This window comes from Dendrobates tinctorius, unplaced genomic scaffold (assembly GCF_039654945.1).
Source record: "Dendrobates tinctorius isolate UK_male_01 unplaced genomic scaffold, ASM3965494v1 ptg000111l, whole genome shotgun sequence".
In the NCBI taxonomy this organism is placed as follows: Eukaryota; Metazoa; Chordata; class Amphibia; order Anura; family Dendrobatidae; genus Dendrobates; species Dendrobates tinctorius.
This window is the reverse complement of record NW_027361779.1, coordinates 20,434,552-20,459,868: the sequence shown is the minus strand read 5'-3', so window position 1 is coordinate 20,459,868 and position 25,317 is coordinate 20,434,552. Positions and strand designations below refer to the sequence as shown.

Here is a 25,317-nt window from a genome sequence, read left to right as displayed (position 1 = left end):
TATCCGAACACGCCCAAGATACTCGGATAACAGCTGAGCATGCTCGGAAAACACGTTATCCTAGCACATTCGCCCATCACTGTTAAAGAATCTTTTGTGTAAACTTATACCTCAGCTACGTTGTCAAATCATGGTGACAACTAGAGCCTTATAAAGAAATCTGTCAAAAACGGATACAAACAATTTTACACATTGTAGTAGACTGTAACTGTCACAGACTGCTGCATGGGCTTTCCCAACATATTGTGCTGCTGTATGGCAGTCTCTCATCACTCTAAAAAGTCTATCATTTTACATAATGACTATGGGGAACAGGATTCAAGTGTTCATAAAAAACATTTTGACTACCACGGATTCTTCTACATCTGCGCCATGCTCATCTTGTGCATATCACTTCCAAATTAACAGAGCCATTTAAACACATTAAAACAACTTGCATACAGTACGAGGAAACATCACACTATTAGCCACATAATTTCAGCACCATTAAACTATCTGAAAGCTAAAATTTTTAGAAAAATGTGCCATCTTAGATGCCGATACAGTTGAAAGGAGTGGTGAAGGAGGGAGTGTCATGCTCCCTCTCCCATCATTCCCCCTCTGCGTCTGACGCCTCAGTGCAGCGGGTGAGATGACGTCATTATAACATGTCTGCTGTACCAAGATGTGCAGAGGATCTGAAGACCGAAACAGCAGGGGAACAAGCAGAGGTGACTATTTTTTTTTTTAATGTGGGGCCTATTATACTGTAAGGAGAATTATGTGGGCCCATTATGCTATATGGAGTACTATGTGGGGCGCATTATACTGTTTGAAACACTATGTGTGCATTATACTGTATGGCGCACTATGTGGGGTCCATTACTCTGTATGGAGCACTATGTGGGGTCCATTATACTGTCTACAGAGAACTATGTGGGGCCATTATACTATATGGAGCACTGTGGGGGGCCATTCCATTATACTGTATGGAGTGCTATGTGGGGCTATTATACTGTATAGAGCACTATGTGGGGCCATTATGCTGTATGGAGGGCTGTGTGGCAATTACAGCTGGAAAATCATACTGTCAATTTAGGGAGGAGAGGTACAGTAGGTAATCATACCGTGCATCTGGAGGGTACTGTGCCGGAATTCACTGTGGGGGTATCAAACTGTGATAGGGGGCACTTTTGTTTGCATCATATTTTATTATCTGTATAATTCAAGGTTTTTTTTATCCTTTGTTATGACATATTTAAATTAGGCCATTGTGCGCTTTACTGCTCTTACATAACATATTATTCCAATATTTTATTCCAAGATCTATTAATTAAAATATACTTTCTTCGTGGGACAAACCCTTTAAGTTTTCTTCCATATAGAAAAAGATCAAAGTTATATTTGATGATAAGAAATAACTTCCTTAATTGTAGACGATTTTTAATAAATATCAAGGATGGCTCTTGACTTTGCCCAAACTTTTAATTTGGGCCCTCTGTGTATATGAGTTTGACATCCCTGGTCTATGTGGACAAGAAAAATAAAGAAAAAGGTATAGCTTTTGGAAGAAGAGGAGAAAAAAAAAAAAAGGAAAAAGCAAAAACGGAAATTGAGCATATCGGGAAGGGGTTAATGGATACTCAGCAGCCGCATAAAGATTTAACCCTCAGTAGCAATCACTGTGCTTTTCAAGATGAAGCTCCTCTATAAAGTAACATATACATAATTTTCTATGTCGCCTGTTTATATGGTCTCTGTAGTAATCTAACCTGAATATTTATTCTAAAGAGCATTCTTGGCTTATTGAAACTAAAATAAAAATGTATTAGGCAAATTGTTGTAACCTCCTGGCAGCTTGGCTCTAAACATGCACTATCAAACTCCAATAAACATGATTTATTGGCAAGCCTTTACTGCTCGTAGACTTTTTACTAAGGAATGAAAAAAAGATGCATTTGATTTCTGGGTGTTAGTGAAAGCCGTGCGTGCTGCTTGAGGTTTGGGCCATCACAAAGAAGCGGTTTGTATCGAGCCCCAGGTTTACAGCGACAGACAATAAAGGACATTTCGGTGCAGTCACTAAATCTCAGAAGGCTTTTTGTTGTGAAAGTCTCTTATCAGTGATTTCAGAAAATGACATACACACTGTATAATTTAGAGCTCCTGTCCCGCCAGAATTAGCGCTGCTTCCTGTCAGTCCACCGGGAACTGATATTTAATATCTTTGTCCTAATGACAACCTGCTTTTGTTTTTTTAATCTTGTGCTCAATTATACATAAAATCAGGAAATGGGATTAGCTCCTTTCACCTGTAGGACTCCACTAAATCAGCATGTTTATGGGATAGCTTACTTAGTCCTGCCTAATTATGGGTTAGATCAGAGGTGCTGAGAAGTGAATTCTGACTTTAATCATATATCGCTTGACTTTCCTGAGGCGACAGACATGTTTGTCCGTCAAGAACTGCAGATTAAGTGGCGATAATGGGGAACATTAATATTAATGTAATCTTTACACATGGATTGTACATCATGGCAATAAAGGCAAGTACGGTACATTTCTGTCACCAATATCGAGAGACTTTAAAGCCATTTTTTTAATCACAGTTATTATTATCATCATACAGAGAATTCATTGTGCAAATAAGTATAAAATATTGGTCACTACTCGGTATTAGAGAATTCATTATACAAAAAGTATAAAATATTGGTCACCACTCAGTATTAGAGAATTCATTATACAAAAAAGTATAAAATATTGGTCACTACTCGGTATTCGAGAATTCATTATACAAAAAGTATAAAATATTGGTCACTACTTGGTATTAGAGAATTCATTATACAAAAAGTATAAAATATTGGTCACTACTTGGTATTAGAGAATTCATTATACAAAAAGTATAAAATATTGGTCACTACTCAGTATTAGAGAATTCATTATACAAAAAGTATAAAATATTGGTCACTACTCGGTATTCGAGAATTCATTATACAAAAAGTATAAAATATTGGTCACTACTCGGTATTCGAGAATTCATTATACAAAAAAGTATAAAATATTGGTCACTACTCAGTATTAGAGAATTCATTATACAAAAAAGTATAAAATATTGGTCACTACTCAGTATTAGAGAATTCATTATACAAAAGTATAAAATATTGGTCACTACTCGGTATTAGAGAATTCATTATACAAAAAGTATAAAATATTGGTCACTACTCAGTATTAGAGAATTCATTATACAAAAAGTATAAAATATTGGTCACTACTTGGTATTAGAGAATTCATTATACAAAAAGTATAAAATATTGGTCACTACTCAGTATTAGAGAATTCATTATACAAAAAGTATAAAATATTGGTCACTACTCGGTATTAGAGAATTCATTATACAAAAAGTATAAAATATTGGTCACTACTTGGTATTCGAGAATTCATTATACAAAAAGTATAAAATATTGGTCACTACTTGGTATTAGAGAATTCATTATACAAAAAGTATAAAATATTGGTCACTACTTGGTATTAGAGAATTCATTATACAAAAAGTATAAAATATTGGTCACTACTCGGTATTAGAGAATTCATTATACAAAAAGTATAAAATATTGGTCACTACTCAGTATTAGAGAATTCATTATACAAAAAGTATAAAATATTGGTCACTACTCGGTATTAGAGAATTCATTATACAAAAAAGTATAAAATATTGGTCACTACTCGGTATTAGAGAATTCATTATACAAAAAGTATAAAATATTGGTCACTACTCGGTATTAGAGAATTCATTATACAAAAAAGTATAAAATATTGGTCACTACTCAGTATTAGAGAATTCATTATACAAAAAAGTATAAAATATTGGTCACTACTCGGTATTAGAGAATTCATTATACAAAAAGTATAAAATATTGGTCACTACTCGGTATTCGAGAATTCATCATACAAAAAAGTATAAAATATTGGTCACTACTTGGTATTAGAGAATTCATTATACAAAAAGTATAAAATATTGGTCACTACTTGGTATTAGAGAATTCATTATACAAAAAGTATAAAATATTGGTCACTACTTGGTATTAGAGAATTCATTATACAAAAAGTATAAAATATTGGTCACTACTCGGTATTAGAGAATTCATTATACAAAAAGTATAAAATATTGGTCACTACTCAGTATTAGAGAATTCATTATACAAAAAAGTATAAAATATTGGACACTACTCAGTATTAGAGAATTCAGTATACAAAAAGAATAAAATATTGGTCACTGCTCGGTATTATCGCATTGTATCATGTAGTGGGTCATCTTAATATAAGGGCTTGCTCACACCATCATATTATCGGTCCAAATGCAATCCAACCAAGTATCGGATAACATGGGGACCAATAATATTCAATGGAGCCGTGCACATGTCCAATTTTTCCCTCAAACTGAGCCGGTCTGAGGCAAAAATTGCATTATGCCTGGGTTTGATTCGATATTCGAAGCACACGCGAGCGTGCAAGTCAGTGATTGTGTGGAAAAGACCGGACTGCACTCAGATGACATCCGAGTTCAATCTGATTTCCGCGCGCTTACACAATGTACAAGATGAATAAACTTTGTTCTCCATAATCTCCTCACAGTGTACTTCATTTGTCTCTTCTGAAACAATTGGATCTCACTATGCTCACACTATTAGCATAATCGACCCGATTATCTCGAAGGAGAGCATCTATGGTCATGTGTCCCTAGCCTAACTATGCATTCACATGCCTAAATAAACCTCTTATAACAGCTATCTCCCCAGACACCACCAACCAAATACATGCATAGCTCAGCCAAGAGTACACATATTTGCATTGGGGAAAGCAGAGTAGGCCATTGCCAGACACTTCTGGTGGAAGGTGGTCTCCCAGAAAAACAGAAGGATCGGGAATGTAATTTAACTTGCACAATCCTTCTCTTATCTGACGTCATCTATCCATGTTCAGTTGGAAGGAAGATCTTGCCAAATGAAATGGTCCTCCAGATCCTGTCACGTCCATAAACGATATTCACCTGCAGATATAGTGGTAATCTGCAGTTAAAAAGCATTTAAAAATACTCTGATGCTATGAAATAAGCAAGTTTAAAATTTTCTTGCTTTTTTAATGAAGTAACAGCCATCAGCCAATTGATTTCTCTAGAGCAGTTAGCTGGTCTCCTCCCCTTCCCTGTCAACTCCTGACCTGTTATCAGTTCTGCAAAATCACAAAGCATGGTGGTCACCATCAGCAGCTTTCATTTGAGCTTGTTCAAAGACACCGTAATCTCTAAAAGCAAATAAATCAGAGTTACCATGTCATGGTGGGATGGCTTTTATACTATTTTTGATCAAAAGCAGTATTACTAAAAACTCTGTATTATTTAAATGCACTTTTTGCTTTTTATTTACTTAGTGTATTACAGCAGGATTTCTGCTCATTTTTTCTCTTCTAGGTTTTATTTGTTTTATGGCCCATGTGAACATGCGTTTATATGCTGCATGTATACCAACTCAAGTCAAGCTCAATTTTTGTGTTTTTTCTTTGTATTTTTGCATTCTGTGCAAGCCGGGCTGTGTCCTCCCTCTCCTGAGCTGGAAATTGTATATAAGGCTTCCCCTGACTGGTGTCTACTGGTTGGCCCAGTCCTTTTGTCTGCCCTTATTCACACACAGAGGTCAATTAAGACACATGGTAAGATTTTTAATATTAGACAGTGTAGGACTGTCCCGATCAGTTACTGTACATTGTTGTGGTGGGTGGCATTTATGCTATTTTTTATCAAAAGCAGTATTACTAAAATCTCTGTCTTATTTAAATGCACTTATTGCTTTTTATTTACTTTGTTACAGCAGGGCTTTTGCTCATTTTTTCTCTAGTAGGTTTTATCTGTTTCATGGCCAATGTGAACATGTGTTTATGTGCTGCATGTGTACCAACTCATATCAAATTCAATTTTTGTGTTTTGTTTTTTTTTTTTAATATTGGTAATCTGCAGTTAAAATGCATTTAAAAAATACTCTCATGCTATGAATTAAGCAAGTTTATAATTTTCTTGCTTTTTTCTGAAGTAACAGCCATAAGTCAATTGATTTCTATAGAGCAGTGAGCTGGTCTCCTCCCCTTCCTTCTTGTCTCCTGACCTGTTATATCACCTCTGCAAAATCACAAGGCATGGCCACCATCAGCAGCTTTTATTTGAGCTTGTTCAAAGACACCATAATCTCTTTATGCAAATATAGTGACAACAAGGTAGATTTTGAAAACAAACAAAGCGATATAAAGAGAATCTGTCAGCAGGATTTTGCTAAGTGAACTACAGGCATTGTCATGTTGGCGCTGTTACGCTGATTAAAATGATATCTTTAGTGAAGAAATCCGTTTTGTGGTTCTTGTGTAATTTGTGATTGAAGTTTTCATTTGATCATATGATCGTGCTCTGGGGCAGGACTGTGGCAGGTCTTCTCTTGGTGCTCTAGGTCAGAGAAAAAAAGAAAAACACTTGCCCATAATTTGTATGAGCCTCCTTTTTCAAAGTTAGCGCTAGCACTGGCCAAAATTGGAGCTGCCCAATGACGACCCGAGATCTCAATCTGTGGATGCACTGCCAGTGCTGGAGACCACCGCTGGCTTCCTGCAGTGGCGACCCTGCTCCTGCCTCCTGTGACCCCACTCCACTGCCACCCTAGTCCCCCCCGCAAGCCAGGTAATCAACATTTGGACTATAAGATGCACCCCCATTTTCTTCCCAAATTTTGGGAAAAAGGTGCATCTTATAGCTGAAAAGTATGGTAACTCCAACTCAGACTTGCAAGAAGATAACCAGGAATTATCTTTTCTAATTCTTCTATTTCACGATTAAATGAAAATTAAGAACTTCTGCCAGTCAGTATTCATATTAGGCTTACACTTCCATTTTTTGGGGGGAGGTGATTTTACAATTTGTGCTAAGTACACTTGCGGCATCAGCAATTATGTAATTATTATGAGCGGGGAGATGTCAATCAAAGGTAACGCAAAAAGTATAAAGCTCCAGGCGTATGAAACAGGATCCATCACAGATAACTACAGCTCGTGAAAAAGCCTCTCCTAGTGTAATTTATTTTCAGACTATTCTCGCAATATCTCAGAAAAGACCTCTGCCCGCAATCGTGTAAAAAAAAAAAAAAATGAATGGAAAATATAATCAGAAAACCAAAAATACAAAACAAAATGTTTACGTAATTCTGTATTTGAATTAGTAAAACATTAAGGTGAAACATAACATTTAAACTAAAAGCTGTGCAACCAATTGCAATGGATTGCTCTCCGCGTGGTGGCTGCATAACAGTCTCTTTACAAGGAAAACAAGATTTCTGTTTTTCAGCTTTCTCATTCTCAGATAAACCCATCATTTTTTTATTTTTTTTTTAGAAATATAGCAAAACAAAAAGGTTCAACGTATACGTTATCATTACCTTCCTGTCATACCATGTCTGGGATTCAATTCAATGGCTAAATGGAAATGTTCACTAAAGACACCATTGTCTTACCTGAACCAATCACACGCTCGATTTTTATACAAGATGCATCCAACTCCTTGGCAAATTGATGGACAGCTCTATTCGGATCTTCATATGTTTCAGGGTCAATGTAGGTTTTGGTGCCTGGAAATTTAACTGTAATGATGTCAGAAAGCAGAACGGTGATGAAGAAAAGCATTGTTCACATAGCTAGAACTGTCTGGTCAGTGTCACTAGAGAGAACGCCAATATGAGCAGTATTTGTGTACACTTGCACAGCAAGCAAGATTTCCAAAACCAAATGTTAGACGTACAAAGTATTATGCTATTTGGTGGGTAACCCAAGCGGTATCACACCATTCTCCACTGGTTTATAGCATCCAAAGTTCTTTAAAAAGGAGGAAAGTTTTGATAACATGAAGCCTGATATTTACATTATATTTGACATTGAAAAGAAATGAAGTTAAAGAAACTATTGCGTAACTTGCAGAAGGAACATTTATAAAAGTCGTTCGTTATAAAATCAGAGATCCAAGCATGCATGTGCAAGGGTGCATTTACCATAACTGGCGGCGGTTTAATAGCCTGTTAATACAGGATGACCTGGCTTCAGGTGACCACTGAATGATCAATAATAGATAGGCTGCCATTGCCATCATCAGTGCATCTTGTTAGACAGGACAATGTGCTGCCGACCGAGAACCATGATCTTTTTGTGCAGCACAAAAGATCATTTCACCTGACAAATGAGCATTTTGCTCAATCGTCAGGTGAGCAACAGCCTGTTTGGACTGCACAATTACTGTGAATTGAGCTTTCCCATGAATGATGTTGACGATAATCTTTCAGTGTAAATGGACCTTAAGAGGGAGTAAACACCACAAGTATCTCACAAGCATGACTGTAGGTTATTCTATAAAATTAAAGAAGTTGTCCACTACTTGGATAACACTTTCTCATACACCATGCTTGGCCCCGATAAAACATAAAAGCTTATACTTACCTCCATTGCCGGCCCCGTTCCCGCTGTGTCGGCACTCACTTTGCCCAGGATTCCCGTGCAGTTGTTGTGACATGTGACAATCAGCGTTGCATCACTCTACCCGCCATTTGTTGAATTGAACATGAAGAGTAAGTCTGATCAGCTGCTGCCCTGACTTCCTATTCATGTTCAATTCGACAGAAGGCAGGGACAGTGACGCTCATGTATCACAAAAACCGCATGAGAGCCCCAGGACCGCAAGTGAAGACACCACTGCAACGGCACCAGCATGGGAGGCGCGTATAAGCTTTTTTATTTATCAGTCCAAACATTTAGATCAAGAAGAGGTTGTCTTCGTAGTGGACAACCTCTTTAATGAGCTTATCTAAATTAAACCCTATAAAAGATTTTTGTCTCCCCAGCCATCATGGAGAAGTGTCCAATGGGAAGCCCTTCTTTGGCTTTTCCTTGCCCTGATTGGCTTGATTGACAGGTGTTTCCCAGTTAGTGTAAAAACTTGTCAATCAATGTGAGTCAGGCATGGAGAAACAAAACAGGAGATATCAAGTGGGCAATTTCCTCCCAAAGCTGACTCATTTTTAAAACTGCGTTTTCTCTGAAACACTACAGGCCTGTCATTATATCATGCTGCCATGGTTGGGGTAGGATATACATACTGACAGATTCTGTTAATAATTTTAATCTCAGGGTTTTTTTTACTAGATAAGTTTGGCTGTCTCAGGAATTTGAGGTACTGTTTTCCATAAAACTGTAGGGTAATGGTCCTTAAAGGGACTCTACCAGAAGGATTAACCCTCATAAGCTGTCTACACGGGCATAGGAAGCTGAATAAAATGATACTTTTGATATATGTAATCCAATGACATATACCACATTTTTCTTATATGTAAATGAGCTTCTCAGGGTTATGGAGAGGATACTGTCCTGTATGAGAATCTGCCTCCAGAGCTTATTTTTAATGAAAGGGGGAGTTACCAGTGTGATGTGTAATGGTTACCAGTGTGATGTGTAATGGTTGCTCTCTGCTCTGCTCATCTCACTGCACAGCTGTGTTTGATTATGCCTGACGTATCTGTAGGTTTGTCTCAATGCTTCAGATTCCATCTCACACAAGCCAGTGTTGAAATACAGCACAGCTGTAGCTGCCAATGCGTTTGTTAGGAGACAAAGTTCAGTTCTAATGTTCTGTGTGAATTACGGTATACGTCTAACACTGGTAAGTCCCACTTTTATTTTCAATATGCTCTGGAAGCAGTTTCTCATGCAGATCAATGTTCTCCCCATAGCCTGGAACAGCACATTTACATATAAGAAAAAAAGTAGATTTCTCTGGAATAAGACATCAGATCACATATCAAGGTATAATTTTATTTCGCTTTCTATTAGTGTATGTCAATATTGATGGCTTAGGAGGGATAATCCTACTGACAGATTTTCTTTAAAGTGGTTTTCTCATCATAGAAATTTAATAGCATATTCAAAGAATGGATCATAAATGTTTAAAAAACGTGGACGCTGTCTTTGGCACCCAACTGACATGGAAAGGGTGTTCTCTGTCTTCAAATACGTGGGCTGATCTGTGGGTATGCTATAAATGTCCATGGTGAAAAACCAACCAAAAAAGGAGGATTTAAAAAAATACAAACTTACGGTAATCTAAAATGATCTACCTTGCTAGAGTTTTATACCTGAGAGATATGATAGCACAATGATAATAATGAAATTGGAAAAAAGCAAAACCTAGTGATTGATTTTCTTTTTACTTTACTATTCAATCTTACTGTATCAAAACATTTCCACGGTGAGTACAATGGTGAGGAAAGATTATATACAACAAAGATTACTGCATAAATTAATGTTTCCTAGAGAGACATCTATTTCTGACTTCTCATTTGAATGAATCAGAATTTTCAAACAATATGAAGCCACACTCTGAATAGGAGGTATGCAATTAATTTATCTTTTAGCTCTCATTTGCATAATGCGGTTATTTATTTTAATGTTATCTTAGCAGACTTCTTATCTGTTCCTGTGGATGGGAAACAAACATGAATGGCCTTTCTTGGCCATAGGAAACAATAGGTTAACCTCCTACACAGTGATTTCAGGCAGGCAGATGGAGAATGAGCCACACTCTAGTTGTTTTTTTTTCTATGATAAGCGGCCTGGATTCCAAGTAACCTCCTGCATCTCAAACAGGCCTCTGATGGTTCTTTATTCAAGCTGTCATAAAACATTTTGACAGGAGAAAGCTACTCTGGCATACCAACATGAAATCATGTTGGCTGGGATCTCAAGGCATTGTTGGTTGGAAACCATAGAAGGAAATAAAAATGTAAATTGCAATTGCTTTCGTAAACACGTCTATTGTTTTATGGTTTTTTTTAAAGCGCTTGATTCAATGAAAGATTGAAGTGCTCAGAAAATTAAGGTACAGTACGGCCTTCGCTAACCCAAGCTTAATGCTTTAGTTCCATGAGGAACAAATCAATAAGAAAAGCATTCATACGCCTGAATATTTGCTTTCTACAAAAGAACAATAAAACACGACCAACTGTAAATAGCTGGTGACCACTGTGTTTTGCTGCTGCTGATGCAGTCAGATTAAATTAATCACGAGCCTTCCCTTCGATGCATGCTGACAAACCGGTTCAGCAAGGAAAATAAAATGTAGCCTTTTCCGAGAATATTTTGCTCAGAGCTGTGCTTCTCGCCAATGGAAAAACAGAGCATGTTGGAAAGAAATGATATTATGGAAACACAAGGCCGGGTAATATAGGTGCACTCCAGCTCTTTCACATTAAAGACAGCGCAATAGAAAAGTGTAGATGTAATCGGAGAACAATAATGTTATCCTGAACTGTCCGTGCACATTAGATTTCTGAAGGCAGACTTAATGTCTGCCAGAGAAGTCCACGACATCTGCTGTCAGGAGAATAGGGATTGGACAAAGTGGAGATTTACCTGTCCATACTCGTTCCCCAGAGTAGAGTATGGCAGACGCTTATCTCTTTTCTCTCTATTTTGAAATAAAATGTAGGCAAGCCAAACATACAAATTAAAGGGGTTGTCAAGAAGGAAGCAGTGGCACTACAATGAGTGGGGGCGCCCCTTTTTACGACCCAGAGTAGAGAACCGCTAGGAAAATTCCTTTTATCGTTCCTGAGTTGACTGAAATTGATAGCCGGCAATAACGCCAAGGATTTGTAAAATTTACCCAAGATGATCAGCTGAAAAAAGGGGTTGTAATGAGGAGACAGCTCATTTAGGGTATGTTCACATATGCAGCATATCTGCTCTGTTTTCTGGAGGAATATACACAATGCATTTTAGTATAGGCTGCATATACACAATCTGCTGTATAAAGTATCTACAGACATTGATCTGCTGTGCAGATTTTAAATCCAAAAATTATACTTCAGATTTTTTCAACAGATTTCACATGTTACAAAGCATAGAATGAAATCTGCTACAAATGTTGCTGCCTTTTCTGCTGCAGTTTTCAAGATTCCAAAGTTCAGCTTTGCTTCCACCATGCAAGCACAAACAATACAAGGTGTTAGGCTATCAACGCAAGTCGCATGTGAAACAAGAAAATATTTAAAAAAAAACTGAGCACATTGGTAGGGCATTACTTACTGAGCACATTGGTAGGGTATTATTTACTGAGCACATTGGTAGGGTATTATTTACTGAGCACATTGGTAGGGCATTATTTACTGAGCACATTGGTAGGGCATTATTTATTGCACACATTGGTATGGCATTACTTACTGAGCACATTGGTAGGGCATTACTTACTGAGCACATTGGTAGGGCATTACTTACTGAGCACATTGGTAGGGCATTATTTATTGCACACATTGGTATGGCATTACTTACTGAGCACATTGGTATGGCATTACTTACTGAGCACATTGGTAGGGCATTACTTACTGAGCACATTGGTAGGGCATTACTTACTGAGCACATTGGTAGGGCATTACTTACTGAGCACATTGGTAGGGTATTATTTACTGAGCACATTGGCAGGGTATTATTTACTGAGCACATTGGTAGGGCATTATTTATTGCACACATTGGTATGGCATTACTTACTGAGCACATTGGTAGGGTATTACTTACTGAGCACATTGGTAGGGTATTATTTACTGAGCACAATAGTAGGGCATTATTTACTGCACACATTGGTATGGCATTACTTACTGAGCACATTGGTAGGGCATTACTTACTGAGCACATTGGTAGGGCATTACTTACTGAGCACATTGGTAGGGTATTACTTACTGAGCACATTGGTAGGGTATTATTTACTGCACACATTGGTAGGGCATTACTTACTGAGCACATTGGTAGGGCATTATTTACTGCACACATTGGTATGGCATTACTTACTGAGCACATTGGTAGGGTATTACTTACTGAGCACATTGGTAGGGCATAACTTACTGAGCACATTGGTAGGGTATTACTTACTGAGCACATTGGTAGAGTATTACTTACTGAGCACATTGGTAGGGCATTACTTACTGAGCACATTGGTAGGGTATTATTTACTGCACACATTGGTAGGGCATTACTTACTGAGCACATTGGTAGGGCATTATTTACTGCACACATTGGTAGGGCATTACGTACTGAGCACATTGGTAGGGCATTATTTACTGCACACATTGGTAGGGTATTATTTACTGCACACATTGGTAGGGCATTACTTACTGAGCACATTGGTAGGGCATTACTTACTGAGCACATTGGTAGGGTATTACTTACTGAGCACATTGGTAGGGTATTATTTACTGCACACATTGGTAGGGCATTACTTACTGAGCACATTGGTAGGGCATTATTTACTGCACACATTGGTATGGCATTACTTACTGAGCACATTGGTAGGGTATTACTTACTGAGCACATTGGTAGGGCATAACTTACTGAGCACATTGGTAGGGTATTACTTACTGAGCACATTGGTAGAGTATTACTTACTGAGCACATTGGTAGGGCATTACTTACTGAGCACATTGGTAGGGTATTATTTACTGCACACATTGGTAGGGCATTACTTACTGAGCACATTGGTAGGGCATTATTTACTGCACACATTGGTAGGGCATTACGTACTGAGCACATTGGTAGGGCATTATTTACTGCACACATTGGTAGGGCATTATTTACTGCACACATTGGTAGGGCATTACTTACTGAGCACATTAGTAGGGCATTACTTACTGAGCACATTGGTAGGGCATTATTTACTGAACACATTGGTAGGGCATTATTTACTAAGCACATTGGTAGGGTATTGTTTACTGAGCACATTGGTAGGGCATTACTTACTGAGCACATTGGTAGGGCATTACTTACTGAGCATATTGGTAGGGTATTGTTTACTGGGCACATTGGTAGGGCATTGCTTACTGAGCACATTGGTAGGGCATTATTTACTGCACACATTGGTAGGGCATTACTTACTGAGCACATTGGTAGGGCATTATTTACTGAACACATTGGTAGGGCATTATTTACTAAGCACATTGGTAGGGTATTGTTTACTGAGCACATTGGTAGGGCATTACTTACTGAGCACATTGGTAGGGCATTACTTACTGAGCACATTGGTAGGGCATTATTTACTAAGCACATTGGTAGGGCATTATTTACTGAACACATTGGTAGGGCATCATTTACTGAGCACATTGGTAGGGCATTATTTACTGAGCACATTGGTACGGCATTACTTACTGAGCACATTGGTAGGGCATTACTTACTGAGCACATTGGTAGGGCATTACTTACTGAGCACATTGGTAGGGCATTATTTACTAAGCACATTGGTAGGGTATTATTTACTGCACACATTGGAATGGCATTACTTAGTGAGCACATTGGTAGGGTATTACTTACTGAGCACATTGGTAGGGCATTACTTACTGAGCACATTGGGATGGCATTACTTACTGAGCACATTGGTAGGGTATTACTTACTGAGCACAGTGGTAGGGCATTACTTACTGAGTACATTGGTAGGGTATTACTTACTGAGCACATTGGTAGGGTATTATTTACTGCACACATTGGTATGGCATTACTTACTGAGCATATTGGTAGGGTATTACTTACTGAGCACATTGGTAGGGTATTACTTACTGAGCACATTGGTAGGGCATTACTTACTGAGCACATTGGTAGGGTATTACTTACTGAGCACATTGGTAGGGTATTATTTACTGCACACATTGGTAGGGCATTACTTACTGAGCACATTGGTAGGGCATTATTTACTGCACACATTGGTAGGGCATAACTTACTGAGCACATTGGTAGGGCATTATTTACTGCACATATTGGTAGGGCATTACTTACTGAGCACATTGGTAGGGTATTATTTACTGCACACATTGGTAGGGCATTACGTACTGAGCACATTGGTAGGGCATTATTTACTTAGCACATTGGTAGGGCATTACTTACTGAGCACATTAGTAGGGCATTATTTACTGAACACATTGGTAGGGCATTATTTACTGAGCACATTGGTAGGGTATTATTTACTGAACACATTGGTAGGGCATTATTTACAGAGCACATTGGTAGGGCATTATTTACTGAGCACATTGGTACGGCATTATTTACTGAACACATTGGTAGGGCATTATTTACTGAGCACATTGGTAGGGCATCATTTACTGAACACATTGGTAGGGCATTACTTACTGAGCACATTGGTAGGGCATTATTTACTGAGCACATTGGTAGGGCATTACTTACTGAGTACATTGGTAGGGCATTATTTACTTAACACATTGGTAGGGCATTACTTACTGAGCACATTGGTAGGGCATTACTTACTGAGCACATTGGTAGGGAATTATTTACTGAACACATTGGTAGGGAATTATTTACTGAACACATTGGTAGGGCATTACTTACTGAGCACATTGGTAGGGCATTATTTACTGAACACATTGGTAGGGCATTATTTACTGAACACATTGGTAGGGCATTATTTACTGAGCACATTGGTAGGGCATTATTTACTGGGCACATTGGTAGGGCATAATTTACTGGGCACATTGGTAGGGCATTATTTACTGAACACATTGGTAGGGCATTATTTACTGAGCACATTGGTAGGGTATTATTTACTGAGCACATTGGTAGGGCATTACTTACTGAGCACATTGGTAGGGTATTATTTACTGAACACATTGGTATGGCATTACTTACTGAGCACATTGGTAGGGCATTACTTACTGAGCACATTGGTAGGGTATTATTTACTGAGCACATTGGTAGGGTATTATTTACTGCACACATTGGTAGGGCATTACTTACTGAGCACATTGGTAGGGTATTATTTACTGAGCACATTGGTAGGGTATTATTTACTGAGCACATTGGTAGGGCGTTACTTACTGAGCACATTGGTAGGGTATTATTTACTGAGCACATTGGTAGGGTATTATTTACTGAGCACATTGGTAGGGCATTATTTACTGCACACATTGGTATGGCATTACTTACTGAGCACATTGGTAGGGCATTACTTACTGAGCACATTGGTAGGGCATTACTTACTGAGCACATTGGTAGGGTATTATTTACTGAGCACATTGGTAGGGTATTATTTACTGAGCACATTGGTAGGGCATTATTTACTGCACACATTGGTATGGCATTACTTACTGAGCACATTGGTAGGGCATTACTTACTGAGCACATTGGTAGGGCATTATTTACTGAGCACATTGGTAGGGCATTACTTACTGAGCACATTGGTAGGGTATTATTTACTGAGCACATTGGTAGGGTATTATTTACTGCACACATTGGTATGGCATTACTTACTGAGCACATTGGTAGGGCATTACTTACTGAGCACATTGGTAGGGTATTATTTACTGAGCACATTGGTAGGGCATTATTTACTGCACACATTGGTATGGCATTACTTACTGAGCACATTGGTAGGGCATTACTTACTGAGCACATTGGTAGGGCATTACTTACTGAGCACATTGGTAGGGTATTACTTACTGAGCACATTGGTAGGGTATTATTTACTGCACACATTGGTAGGGCATTACTTACTGAGCACATTGGTAGGGCATTATTTACTGCACACATTGGTATGGCATTACTTACTGAGCACATTGGTAGGGCAATACTTACTGAGCACATTGGTAGGGTATTATTTACTGCACACATTGGTATGGCATTACTTACTGAGCACATTGGTAGGGTATTACTTACTGAGCACATTGGTAGGGCATAACTTACTGAGCACATTGGTAGGGTATTACTTACTGATCACATTGGTAGAGTATTACTTACTGAGCACATTGGTAGGGCATTACTTACTGAGCACATTGGTAGGGTATTATTTACTGCACACATTGGTAGGGCATTACTTACTGAGCACATTGGTAGGGCATTATTTGCTGCACACATTGGTGGGGATTACGTACTGAGCACATTGGTAGGGCATTATTTACTGCACACATTGGTAGGGCATTACTTACTGAGCACATTAGTAGGGCATTATTTACTGAGCACATTGGTAGGGTATTATTTACTGAACACATTGGTAGGGCATTATTTACTGCACACATTGGTAGGGCATTACTTACTGAGCACATTGGTAGGGCATTATTTACTGCACACATTGGTAGGGCATTACTTACTGAGCACATTGGTAGGGCATTATTTACTAAGCACATTGGTAGGGTATTGTTTACTGAGCAGATTGGTAGGGCATTACTTACTGAGCACATTGGTAGGGCATTACTTACTGAGCATATTGGTAGGGTATTGTTTACTGGGCACATTGGTAGGGCATTGCTTACTGAGCACATTGGTAGGGCATTGCTTACTGAGCACAATGGTAGGGCATTATTTACTGCACACATTGGTAGGGCATTACTTACTGAACACATTGGTAGGGCATTATTTACTGCACACATTGGTAGGGCATTACTTACTGAGCACATTGGTAGGGCATTATTTACTAAGCACATTGGTAGGGTATTGTTTACTGAGCAGATTGGTAGGGCATTACTTACTGAGCACATTGGTAGGGCATTACTTACTGAGCATATTGGTAGGGTATTGTTTACTGGGCACATTGGTAGGGCATTGCTTACTGAGCACATTGGTAGGGCATTGCTTACTGAGCACAATGGTAGGGCATTATTTACTGCACACATTGGTAGGGCATTACTTACTGAGCACATTAGTAGGGCATTATTTACTGAACACATTGGTAGGGCATTATTTACTGAGCACATTGGTAGGGCATTATTTACTGAACACATTGGTAGGGCATTACTTACTGAGCACATTGGTAGGGCATTATTTACTGAGCACATTGGTAGGGCATTACTTACTGAGCACATTGGTAGGGCATTATTTACTTAACACATTGGTAGGGCATTACTTACTGAGCACATTGGTAGGGCATTACTTACTGAGCACATTGGTAGGGAATTATTTACTGAACACATTGGTAGGGAATTATTTACTGAACACATTGGTAGGGCATTACTTACTGAGCACATTGGTAGGGCATTATTTACTGAACACATTGGTAGGGCATTATTTACTGAACACATTGGTAGGGCATTATTTACTGAGCACATTGGTAGGGCATTATTTACTGGGCACATTGGTAGGGCATAATTTACTGGGCACATTGGTAGGGCATTATTTACTGAACACATTGGTAGGGCATTATTTACTGAGCACATTGGTAGGGTATTATTTACTGAGCACATTGGTAGGGCATTACTTACTGAGCACATTGGTAGGGTATTATTTACTGAACACATTGGTATGGCATTACTTACTGAGCACATTGGTAGGGCATTACTTACTGAGCACATTGGTAGGGTATTATTTACTGAGCACATTGGTAGGGCATTACTTACTGAGCACATTGGTAGGGTATTATTTACTGAGCACATTGGTAGGGTATTATTTACTGAGCACATTGGTAGGGCGTTACTTACTGAGCACATTGGTAGGGTATTATTTACTGAGCACATTGGTAGGGTATTATTTACTGAGCACATTGGTAGGGCATTATTTACTGCACACATTGGTATGGCATTACTTACTGAGCACATTGGTAGGGCATTACTTACTGAGCACATTGGTAGGGCATTACTTACTGAGCACATTGGTAGGGTATTATTTACTGAGCACATTGGTAGGGTATTATTTACTGAGCACATTGGTAGGGCATTATTTACTGCACACATTGGTATGGCATTACTTACTGAGCACATTGGTAGGGCATTACTTACTGAGCACATTGGTAGGGCATTACTTACTGAGCACATTGGTAGGGTATTATTTACTGAGCACATTGGTAGGGCATTATTTACTGCACACATTGGTATGGCATTACTTACTGAGCACATTGGTAGGGCATTACTTACTGAGCACATTGGTAGGGCATTACTTACTGAGCACATTGGTAGGGTATTACTTACTGAGCACATTGGTAGGGCATTACTTACTGAGCACATTGGTAGGGCATTATTTACTGAGCACATTGGTAGGGCATTACTTACTGAGCACATTGGTAGGGTATTATTTACTGAGCACATTGGTAGGGTATTATTTACTGCACACATTGGTATGGCATTACTTACTGAGCACATTGGTAGGGCATTACTTACTGAGCACATTGGTAGGGCATTACTTACTGAGCACATTGGTAGGGTATTATTTACTGAGCACATTGGTAGGGCATTATTTACTGCACACATTGGTATGGCATTACTTACTGAGCACATTGGTAGGGCATTACTTACTGAGCACATTGGTAGGGCATTACTTACTGAGCACATTGGTAGGGTATTACTTACTGAGCACATTGGTAGGGTATTATTTACTGCACACATTGGTAGGGCATTACTTACTGAGCACATTGGTAGGGCATTATTTACTGCACACATTGGTATGGCATTACTTACTGAGCACATTGGTAGGGCAATACTTACTGAGCACATTGGTAGGGTATTATTTACTGCACACATTGGTATGGCATTACTTACTGAGCACATTGGTAGGGTATTACTTACTGAGCACATTGGTAGGGCATAACTTACTGAGCACATTGGTAGGGTATTACTTACTGAGCACATTGGTAGAGTATTACTTACTGAGCACATTGGTAGGGCATTACTTACTGAGCACATTGGTAGGGTATTATTTACTGCACACATTGGTAGGGCATTACTTACTGAGCACATTGGTAGGGCATTATTTGCTGCACACATTGGTAGGGCATTACGTACTGAGCACATTGGTAGGGCATTATTTACTGCACACATTGGTAGGGCATTACTTACTGAGCACATTAGTAGGGCATTATTTACTGAGCACATTGGTAGGGTATTATTTACTGAACACATTGGTAGGGCATTATTTACTGCACACATTGGTAGGGCATTACTTACTGAGCACATTGGTAGGGCATTATTTACTGAACACATTGGTAGGGCATTATTTACTAAGCACATTGGTAGGGTATTGTTTACTGAGCACATTGGTAGGGCATTACTTACTGAGCACATTGGTAGGGCATTACTTACTGAGCATATTGGTAGGGTATTGTTTACTGGGCACATTGGTAGGGCATTGCTTACTGAGCACATTGGTAGGGCATTGCTTACTGAGCACATTGGTAGGGCATTATTTACTGCACACTTTGGTAGGGCATTACGTACTGAGCACACTGGTAGGGCATTATTTACTGCACACATTGGTAGGGCATTACTTACTGAGCACATTAGTAGGGCATTATTTACTGAACACATTGGTAGGGCATTATTTACTGAGCACATTGGTAGGGCATTACTTACTGAACACATTGGTAGGGCATTATTTACAGAGCACATTGGTAGGGCATTACTTACTGAGCACATTGGTAGGGCATTATTTACTAAGCACATTGGTAGGGCATTATTTACTGAACACATTGGTAGGGCATTATTTACTGAGCACATTGGTAGGGCATTACTTACTGAGCACATTGGTAGGGCATTATTTACTAAGCACATTGGTAGGGTATTATTTACTGAGCACATTGGTAGGGCATTATTTACTGAGCACATTGGTACGGCATTACTTACTGAGCACATTGGTAGGGCATTACTTACTGAGCACATTGGTAGGGCATTACTTACTGAGCACATTGGTAGGGCATTATTTACTAAGCACATTGGTAGGGTATTATTTACTGCACACATTGGAATGGCATTACTTACTGAGCACATTGGTAGGGTATTACTTACTGAGCACATTGGTAGGGCATTACTTACTGAGCACATTGGGATGGCATTACTTACTGAGCACATTGGTAGGGTATTACTTACTGAGCACAGTGGTAGGGCATTACTTACTGAGTACATTGGTAGGGTATTACTTACTGAGCACATTGGTAGGGTATTATTTACTGCACACATTGGTATGGCATTACTTACTGAGCATATTGGTAGGGTATTACTTACTGAGCACATTGGTAGGGTATTACTTACTGAGCACATTGGTAGGGTATTACTTACTGAGCACATTGGTAGGGCATTACTTACTGAGCACATTGGTAGGGCATTACTTACTGAGCACATTGGTAGGGAATTATTTACTGAACACATTGGTAGGGAATTATTTACTGAACACATTGGTAGGGCATTACTTACTGAGCACATTGGTAGGGCATTATTTACTGAACACATTGGTAGGGCATTATTTACTGAACACATTGGTAGGGCATTATTTACTGAGCACATTGGTAGGGCATTATTTACTGGGCACATTGGTAGGGCATTATTTACTGCACACATTGGTAGGGCATTATTTACTGAACACATTGGTAGGGCATTATTTACTGAGCACATTGGTAGGGCATTATTTACTAAGCACATTGGTAGGGCATTATTTACTGCACACATTGGTAGGGCATTACTTACTGAGCACATTGGTAGGGCATTATTTACTGCACACATTGGTAGGGCATTACTTACTGAGCACATTGGTAGGGCATTACTTACTGAGCATATTGGTAGGGTATTGTTTACTGGGCACATTGGTAGGGCATTGCTTACTGAGCACATTGGTAGGGCATTATTTACTGCACACATTGGTAGGGCATTACTTACTGAACACATTGGTAGGGCATTATTTACTGAGCACATTGGTAGGGCATTATTTACTGCACACATTGGTAGGGCATTATTTACTGAACACATTGGTAGGGCATTATTTACTGAGCACATTGGTAGGGCATTATTTACTAAGTACATTGGTAGGGTATTGTTTACTGAGCACATTGGTAGGGCATTATTTACTTAGCACATTGGTAGGGCATTATTTACTTAGCACATTGGTAGGGCATTATTTACTGCACACATTGGTAGGGCATTACTTACTGAGCACATTGGTAGGGCATTACTTACTGAGCACATTGGTAGGGCATTATTTACTGCACACATTGGTAGGGCATTACTTACTGAGCACATTGGTAGGGCATTATTTACTGCACACATTGGTAGGGCATTATTTACTGCACACATTGGTAGGGCATTATTTACTGAGCACATTGGTAGGGCATTACTTACTGAGCATATATGTAGGGTATTGTTTACTGGGCACATTGGTAAGGCATTGCTTACTGGGCACATTGGTAGGGCATTATTTACTGAGCACATTGGTAGGGCATTATTTACTGAGCACATTGGTAGGGCATTACTTACTGAGCACATTGGTAGGGCATTATTTACTGCACACATTGGTAGGGCATTATTTACTGCACACATTGGTAGGGCATTATTTACTGAGCACATTGGTAGGGCATTATTTACTGAGCACATTGGTAGGGCATTACTTACTGAGCACATTGGTATGGCATTATTAACTGAACACATTGGTAGGGCTTTGAACTGGTTGGGCATTGTTTACTTAACACATATCGCTAATTTCATTATACTGTACTTGCAGTCATGAGAAACAAAATCCCAAAAATAAATGGGTATGACATCATGATGTACCTGTGTTTTTCTCACTAAAAACTCTGAAAGAAGTGACATGCTGCATTTGTAAAAAACGAAGCAGTTTTCCAATTCAGTCAAGAAAAAAAAAATCACGCGCAAGAGATTTCTGAAATCTCATAGCTTTTGCTTGTACTGTAAAAAGCAGCTTTTAATGTGCATAAAAAAGCAGCAAAAATGCAATGTGTGAACACAGCCTAACAATGCTTTGTAGCGCAACCTTAATCTAATATATAAAGCTCAAGTGTGTGTATGTATGTATGTGTGTGTGTGTATGTCCGGGATTGGCATCCGCACCGTCGCAGCTACAGCCACAAAATTTGGCAGTCACACGTCTGGACCCCAAGAGCGTCCTAGGCTATGTTGTGAGGCGAAATTTTAACCCCGCGCGTTCCAATTCACCAAACAATTTTACCCCTATCTACATAATGGGGAAAAAGTGTGTGTGTATCAAGCCCCGCCCCTCATTATGATGTCATAATGGTTGCCATGGCGACGCTGAAAAAAGGGGTTGTAATGAGGAGACAGCTCATTTAGGGTATGTTCACATATGCAGCATATCTGCTCTGTTTTCTGGAGGAATATACACAATGCATTTTAGTATAGGCTGCATATACACAATCTGCTGTATAAAGTATCTACAGACATTGATCTGCTGTGCAGATTTTAAATCCAAAAATTATACTTCAGATTTTTTCAACAGATTTCACATGTTACAAAGCATAGAATGAAATCTGCTACAAATGTTGCTGCCTTTTCTGCTGCAGTTTTCAAGATTCCAAAGTTCAGCTTTGCTTCCACCATGCAAGCACAAACAATACAAGGTGTTAGGCTATCAACGCAAGTCGCATGTGAAACAAGAAAATATTTAAAAAAAAACTGAGCACATTGGTAGGGTATTATTTACTGAGCACATTGGTAGGGTATTATTTACTGAGCACATTGGTAGGGTATTATTTACTGAGCACATTGGTAGGGTATTATTTACTGAGCACATTGGTAGGGCATTATTTATTGCACACATTGGTATGGCATTACTTACTGAGCACATTGGTAGGGCATTACTTACTGAGCACATTGGTAGGGCATTACTTACTGAGCACATTGGTAGGGTATTATTTACTGAGCACATTGGTAGGGTATTATTTACTGAGCACATTGGTAGGGCATTATTTACTGCACACATTGGTATGGCATTACTTACTGAGCACATTGGTAGGGCATTACTTACTGAGCACATTGGTAGGGCATTACTTACTGAGCACATTGGTAGGGTATTATTTACTGAGCACAATAGTAGGGCATTATTTACTGCACACATTGGTATGGCATTACTTACTGAGCACATTGGTAGGGCATTATTTACTGCACACATTGGTATGGCATTACTTACTGAGCACATTGGTAGGGCATTACTTACTGAGCACATTGGTAGGGTATTATTTACTGCACACATTGGTAGGGCATTACTTACTGAGCACATTGGTAGGGCATTATTTACTGCACACATTGGTATGGCATTACTTACTGAGCACATTGGTAGGGCATTACTTACTGAGCACATTGGTAGGGTATTATTTACTGCACACATTGGTATGGCATTACTTACTGAGCACATTGGTAGGGCATTACTTACTGAGCACATTGGTAGGGCATTACTTACTGAGCACATTGGTAGGGTATTACTTACTGAGCACATTGGTAGGGCATTACTTACTGAGCACATTGGTAGGGTATTACTTACTGAGCACATTGGTAGGGCATTACTTACTGAGCACATTGGTAGGGTATTACTTACTGAGCACATTGGTAGAGTATTACTTACTGAGCACATTGGTAGGGCATTACTTACTGAGCACATTGGTAGGGCATTACTTACTGAGCACATTGGTAGGGTATTATTTACTGCACACATTGGTAGGGCATTACTTACTGAGCACATTGGTAGGGCATTATTTACTGCACACATTGGTAGGGCATTACGTACTGAGCACATTGGTAGGGCATTATTTACTGCACACATTGGTAGGGCATTACTTACTGAGCACATTAGTAGGGCATTATTTACTGAACACATTGGTAGGGCATTATTTACTGCACACATTGGTAGGGCATTACTTACTGAGCACATTGGTAGGGCATTATTTACTGCACACATTGGTAGGGTATTATTTACTGAGCACATTGGTATGGCATTACTTACTGAGCACATTGGTAGGGTATTATTTACTGAGCACATTGGTAGGGTATTATTTACTGAGCACATTGGTAGGGCATTATTTATTGCACACATTGGTAAGGCATTACTTACTGAGCACATTGGTAGGGCATTACTTACTGAGCACATTGGTAGGGCATTACTTACTGAGCACATTGGTAGGGTATTATTTACTGAGCACATTGGTAGGGTATTATTTACTGAGCACATTGGTAGGGCATTATTTACTGCACACATTGGTATGGCATTACTTACTGAGCACATTGGTAGGGCATTACTTACTGAGCACATTGGTAGGGCATTACTTACTGAGCACATTGGTAGGGTATTACTTACTGAGCACATTGGTAGGGTATTATTTACTGCACACATTGGTAGGGCATTACTTACTGAGCACATTGGTAGGGCATTATTTACTGCACACATTGGTAGGGCATTACGTACTGAGCACATTGGTAGGGCATTATTTACTGCACACATTGGTAGGGCATTACTTACTGAGCACATTAGTAGGGCATTATTTACTGAGCACATTGGTAGGGTATT

General features: G+C 39.0%; 1 protein-coding gene across 4 annotated transcripts in view; it reads right to left on the bottom strand.

Moving 5' to 3' along the window:
- EPHA7 (EPH receptor A7) overlaps positions 1-25,317 on the bottom strand; it is a 283,691-nt gene that overhangs the window by 47,511 nt on the left and 210,863 nt on the right. For 2 of the 4 annotated variants that reach the window (XM_073589546.1, XM_073589548.1), the window contains exon 10: positions 7,524-7,649. In XM_073589546.1, coding sequence (XP_073445647.1) covers positions 7,524-7,649 — 126 coding nt within the window. The remainder of the gene's footprint in view (positions 1-7,523; positions 7,650-25,317) is intronic. The other 2 variants (XM_073589547.1, XM_073589549.1) reach the window with 1 other exon arrangement.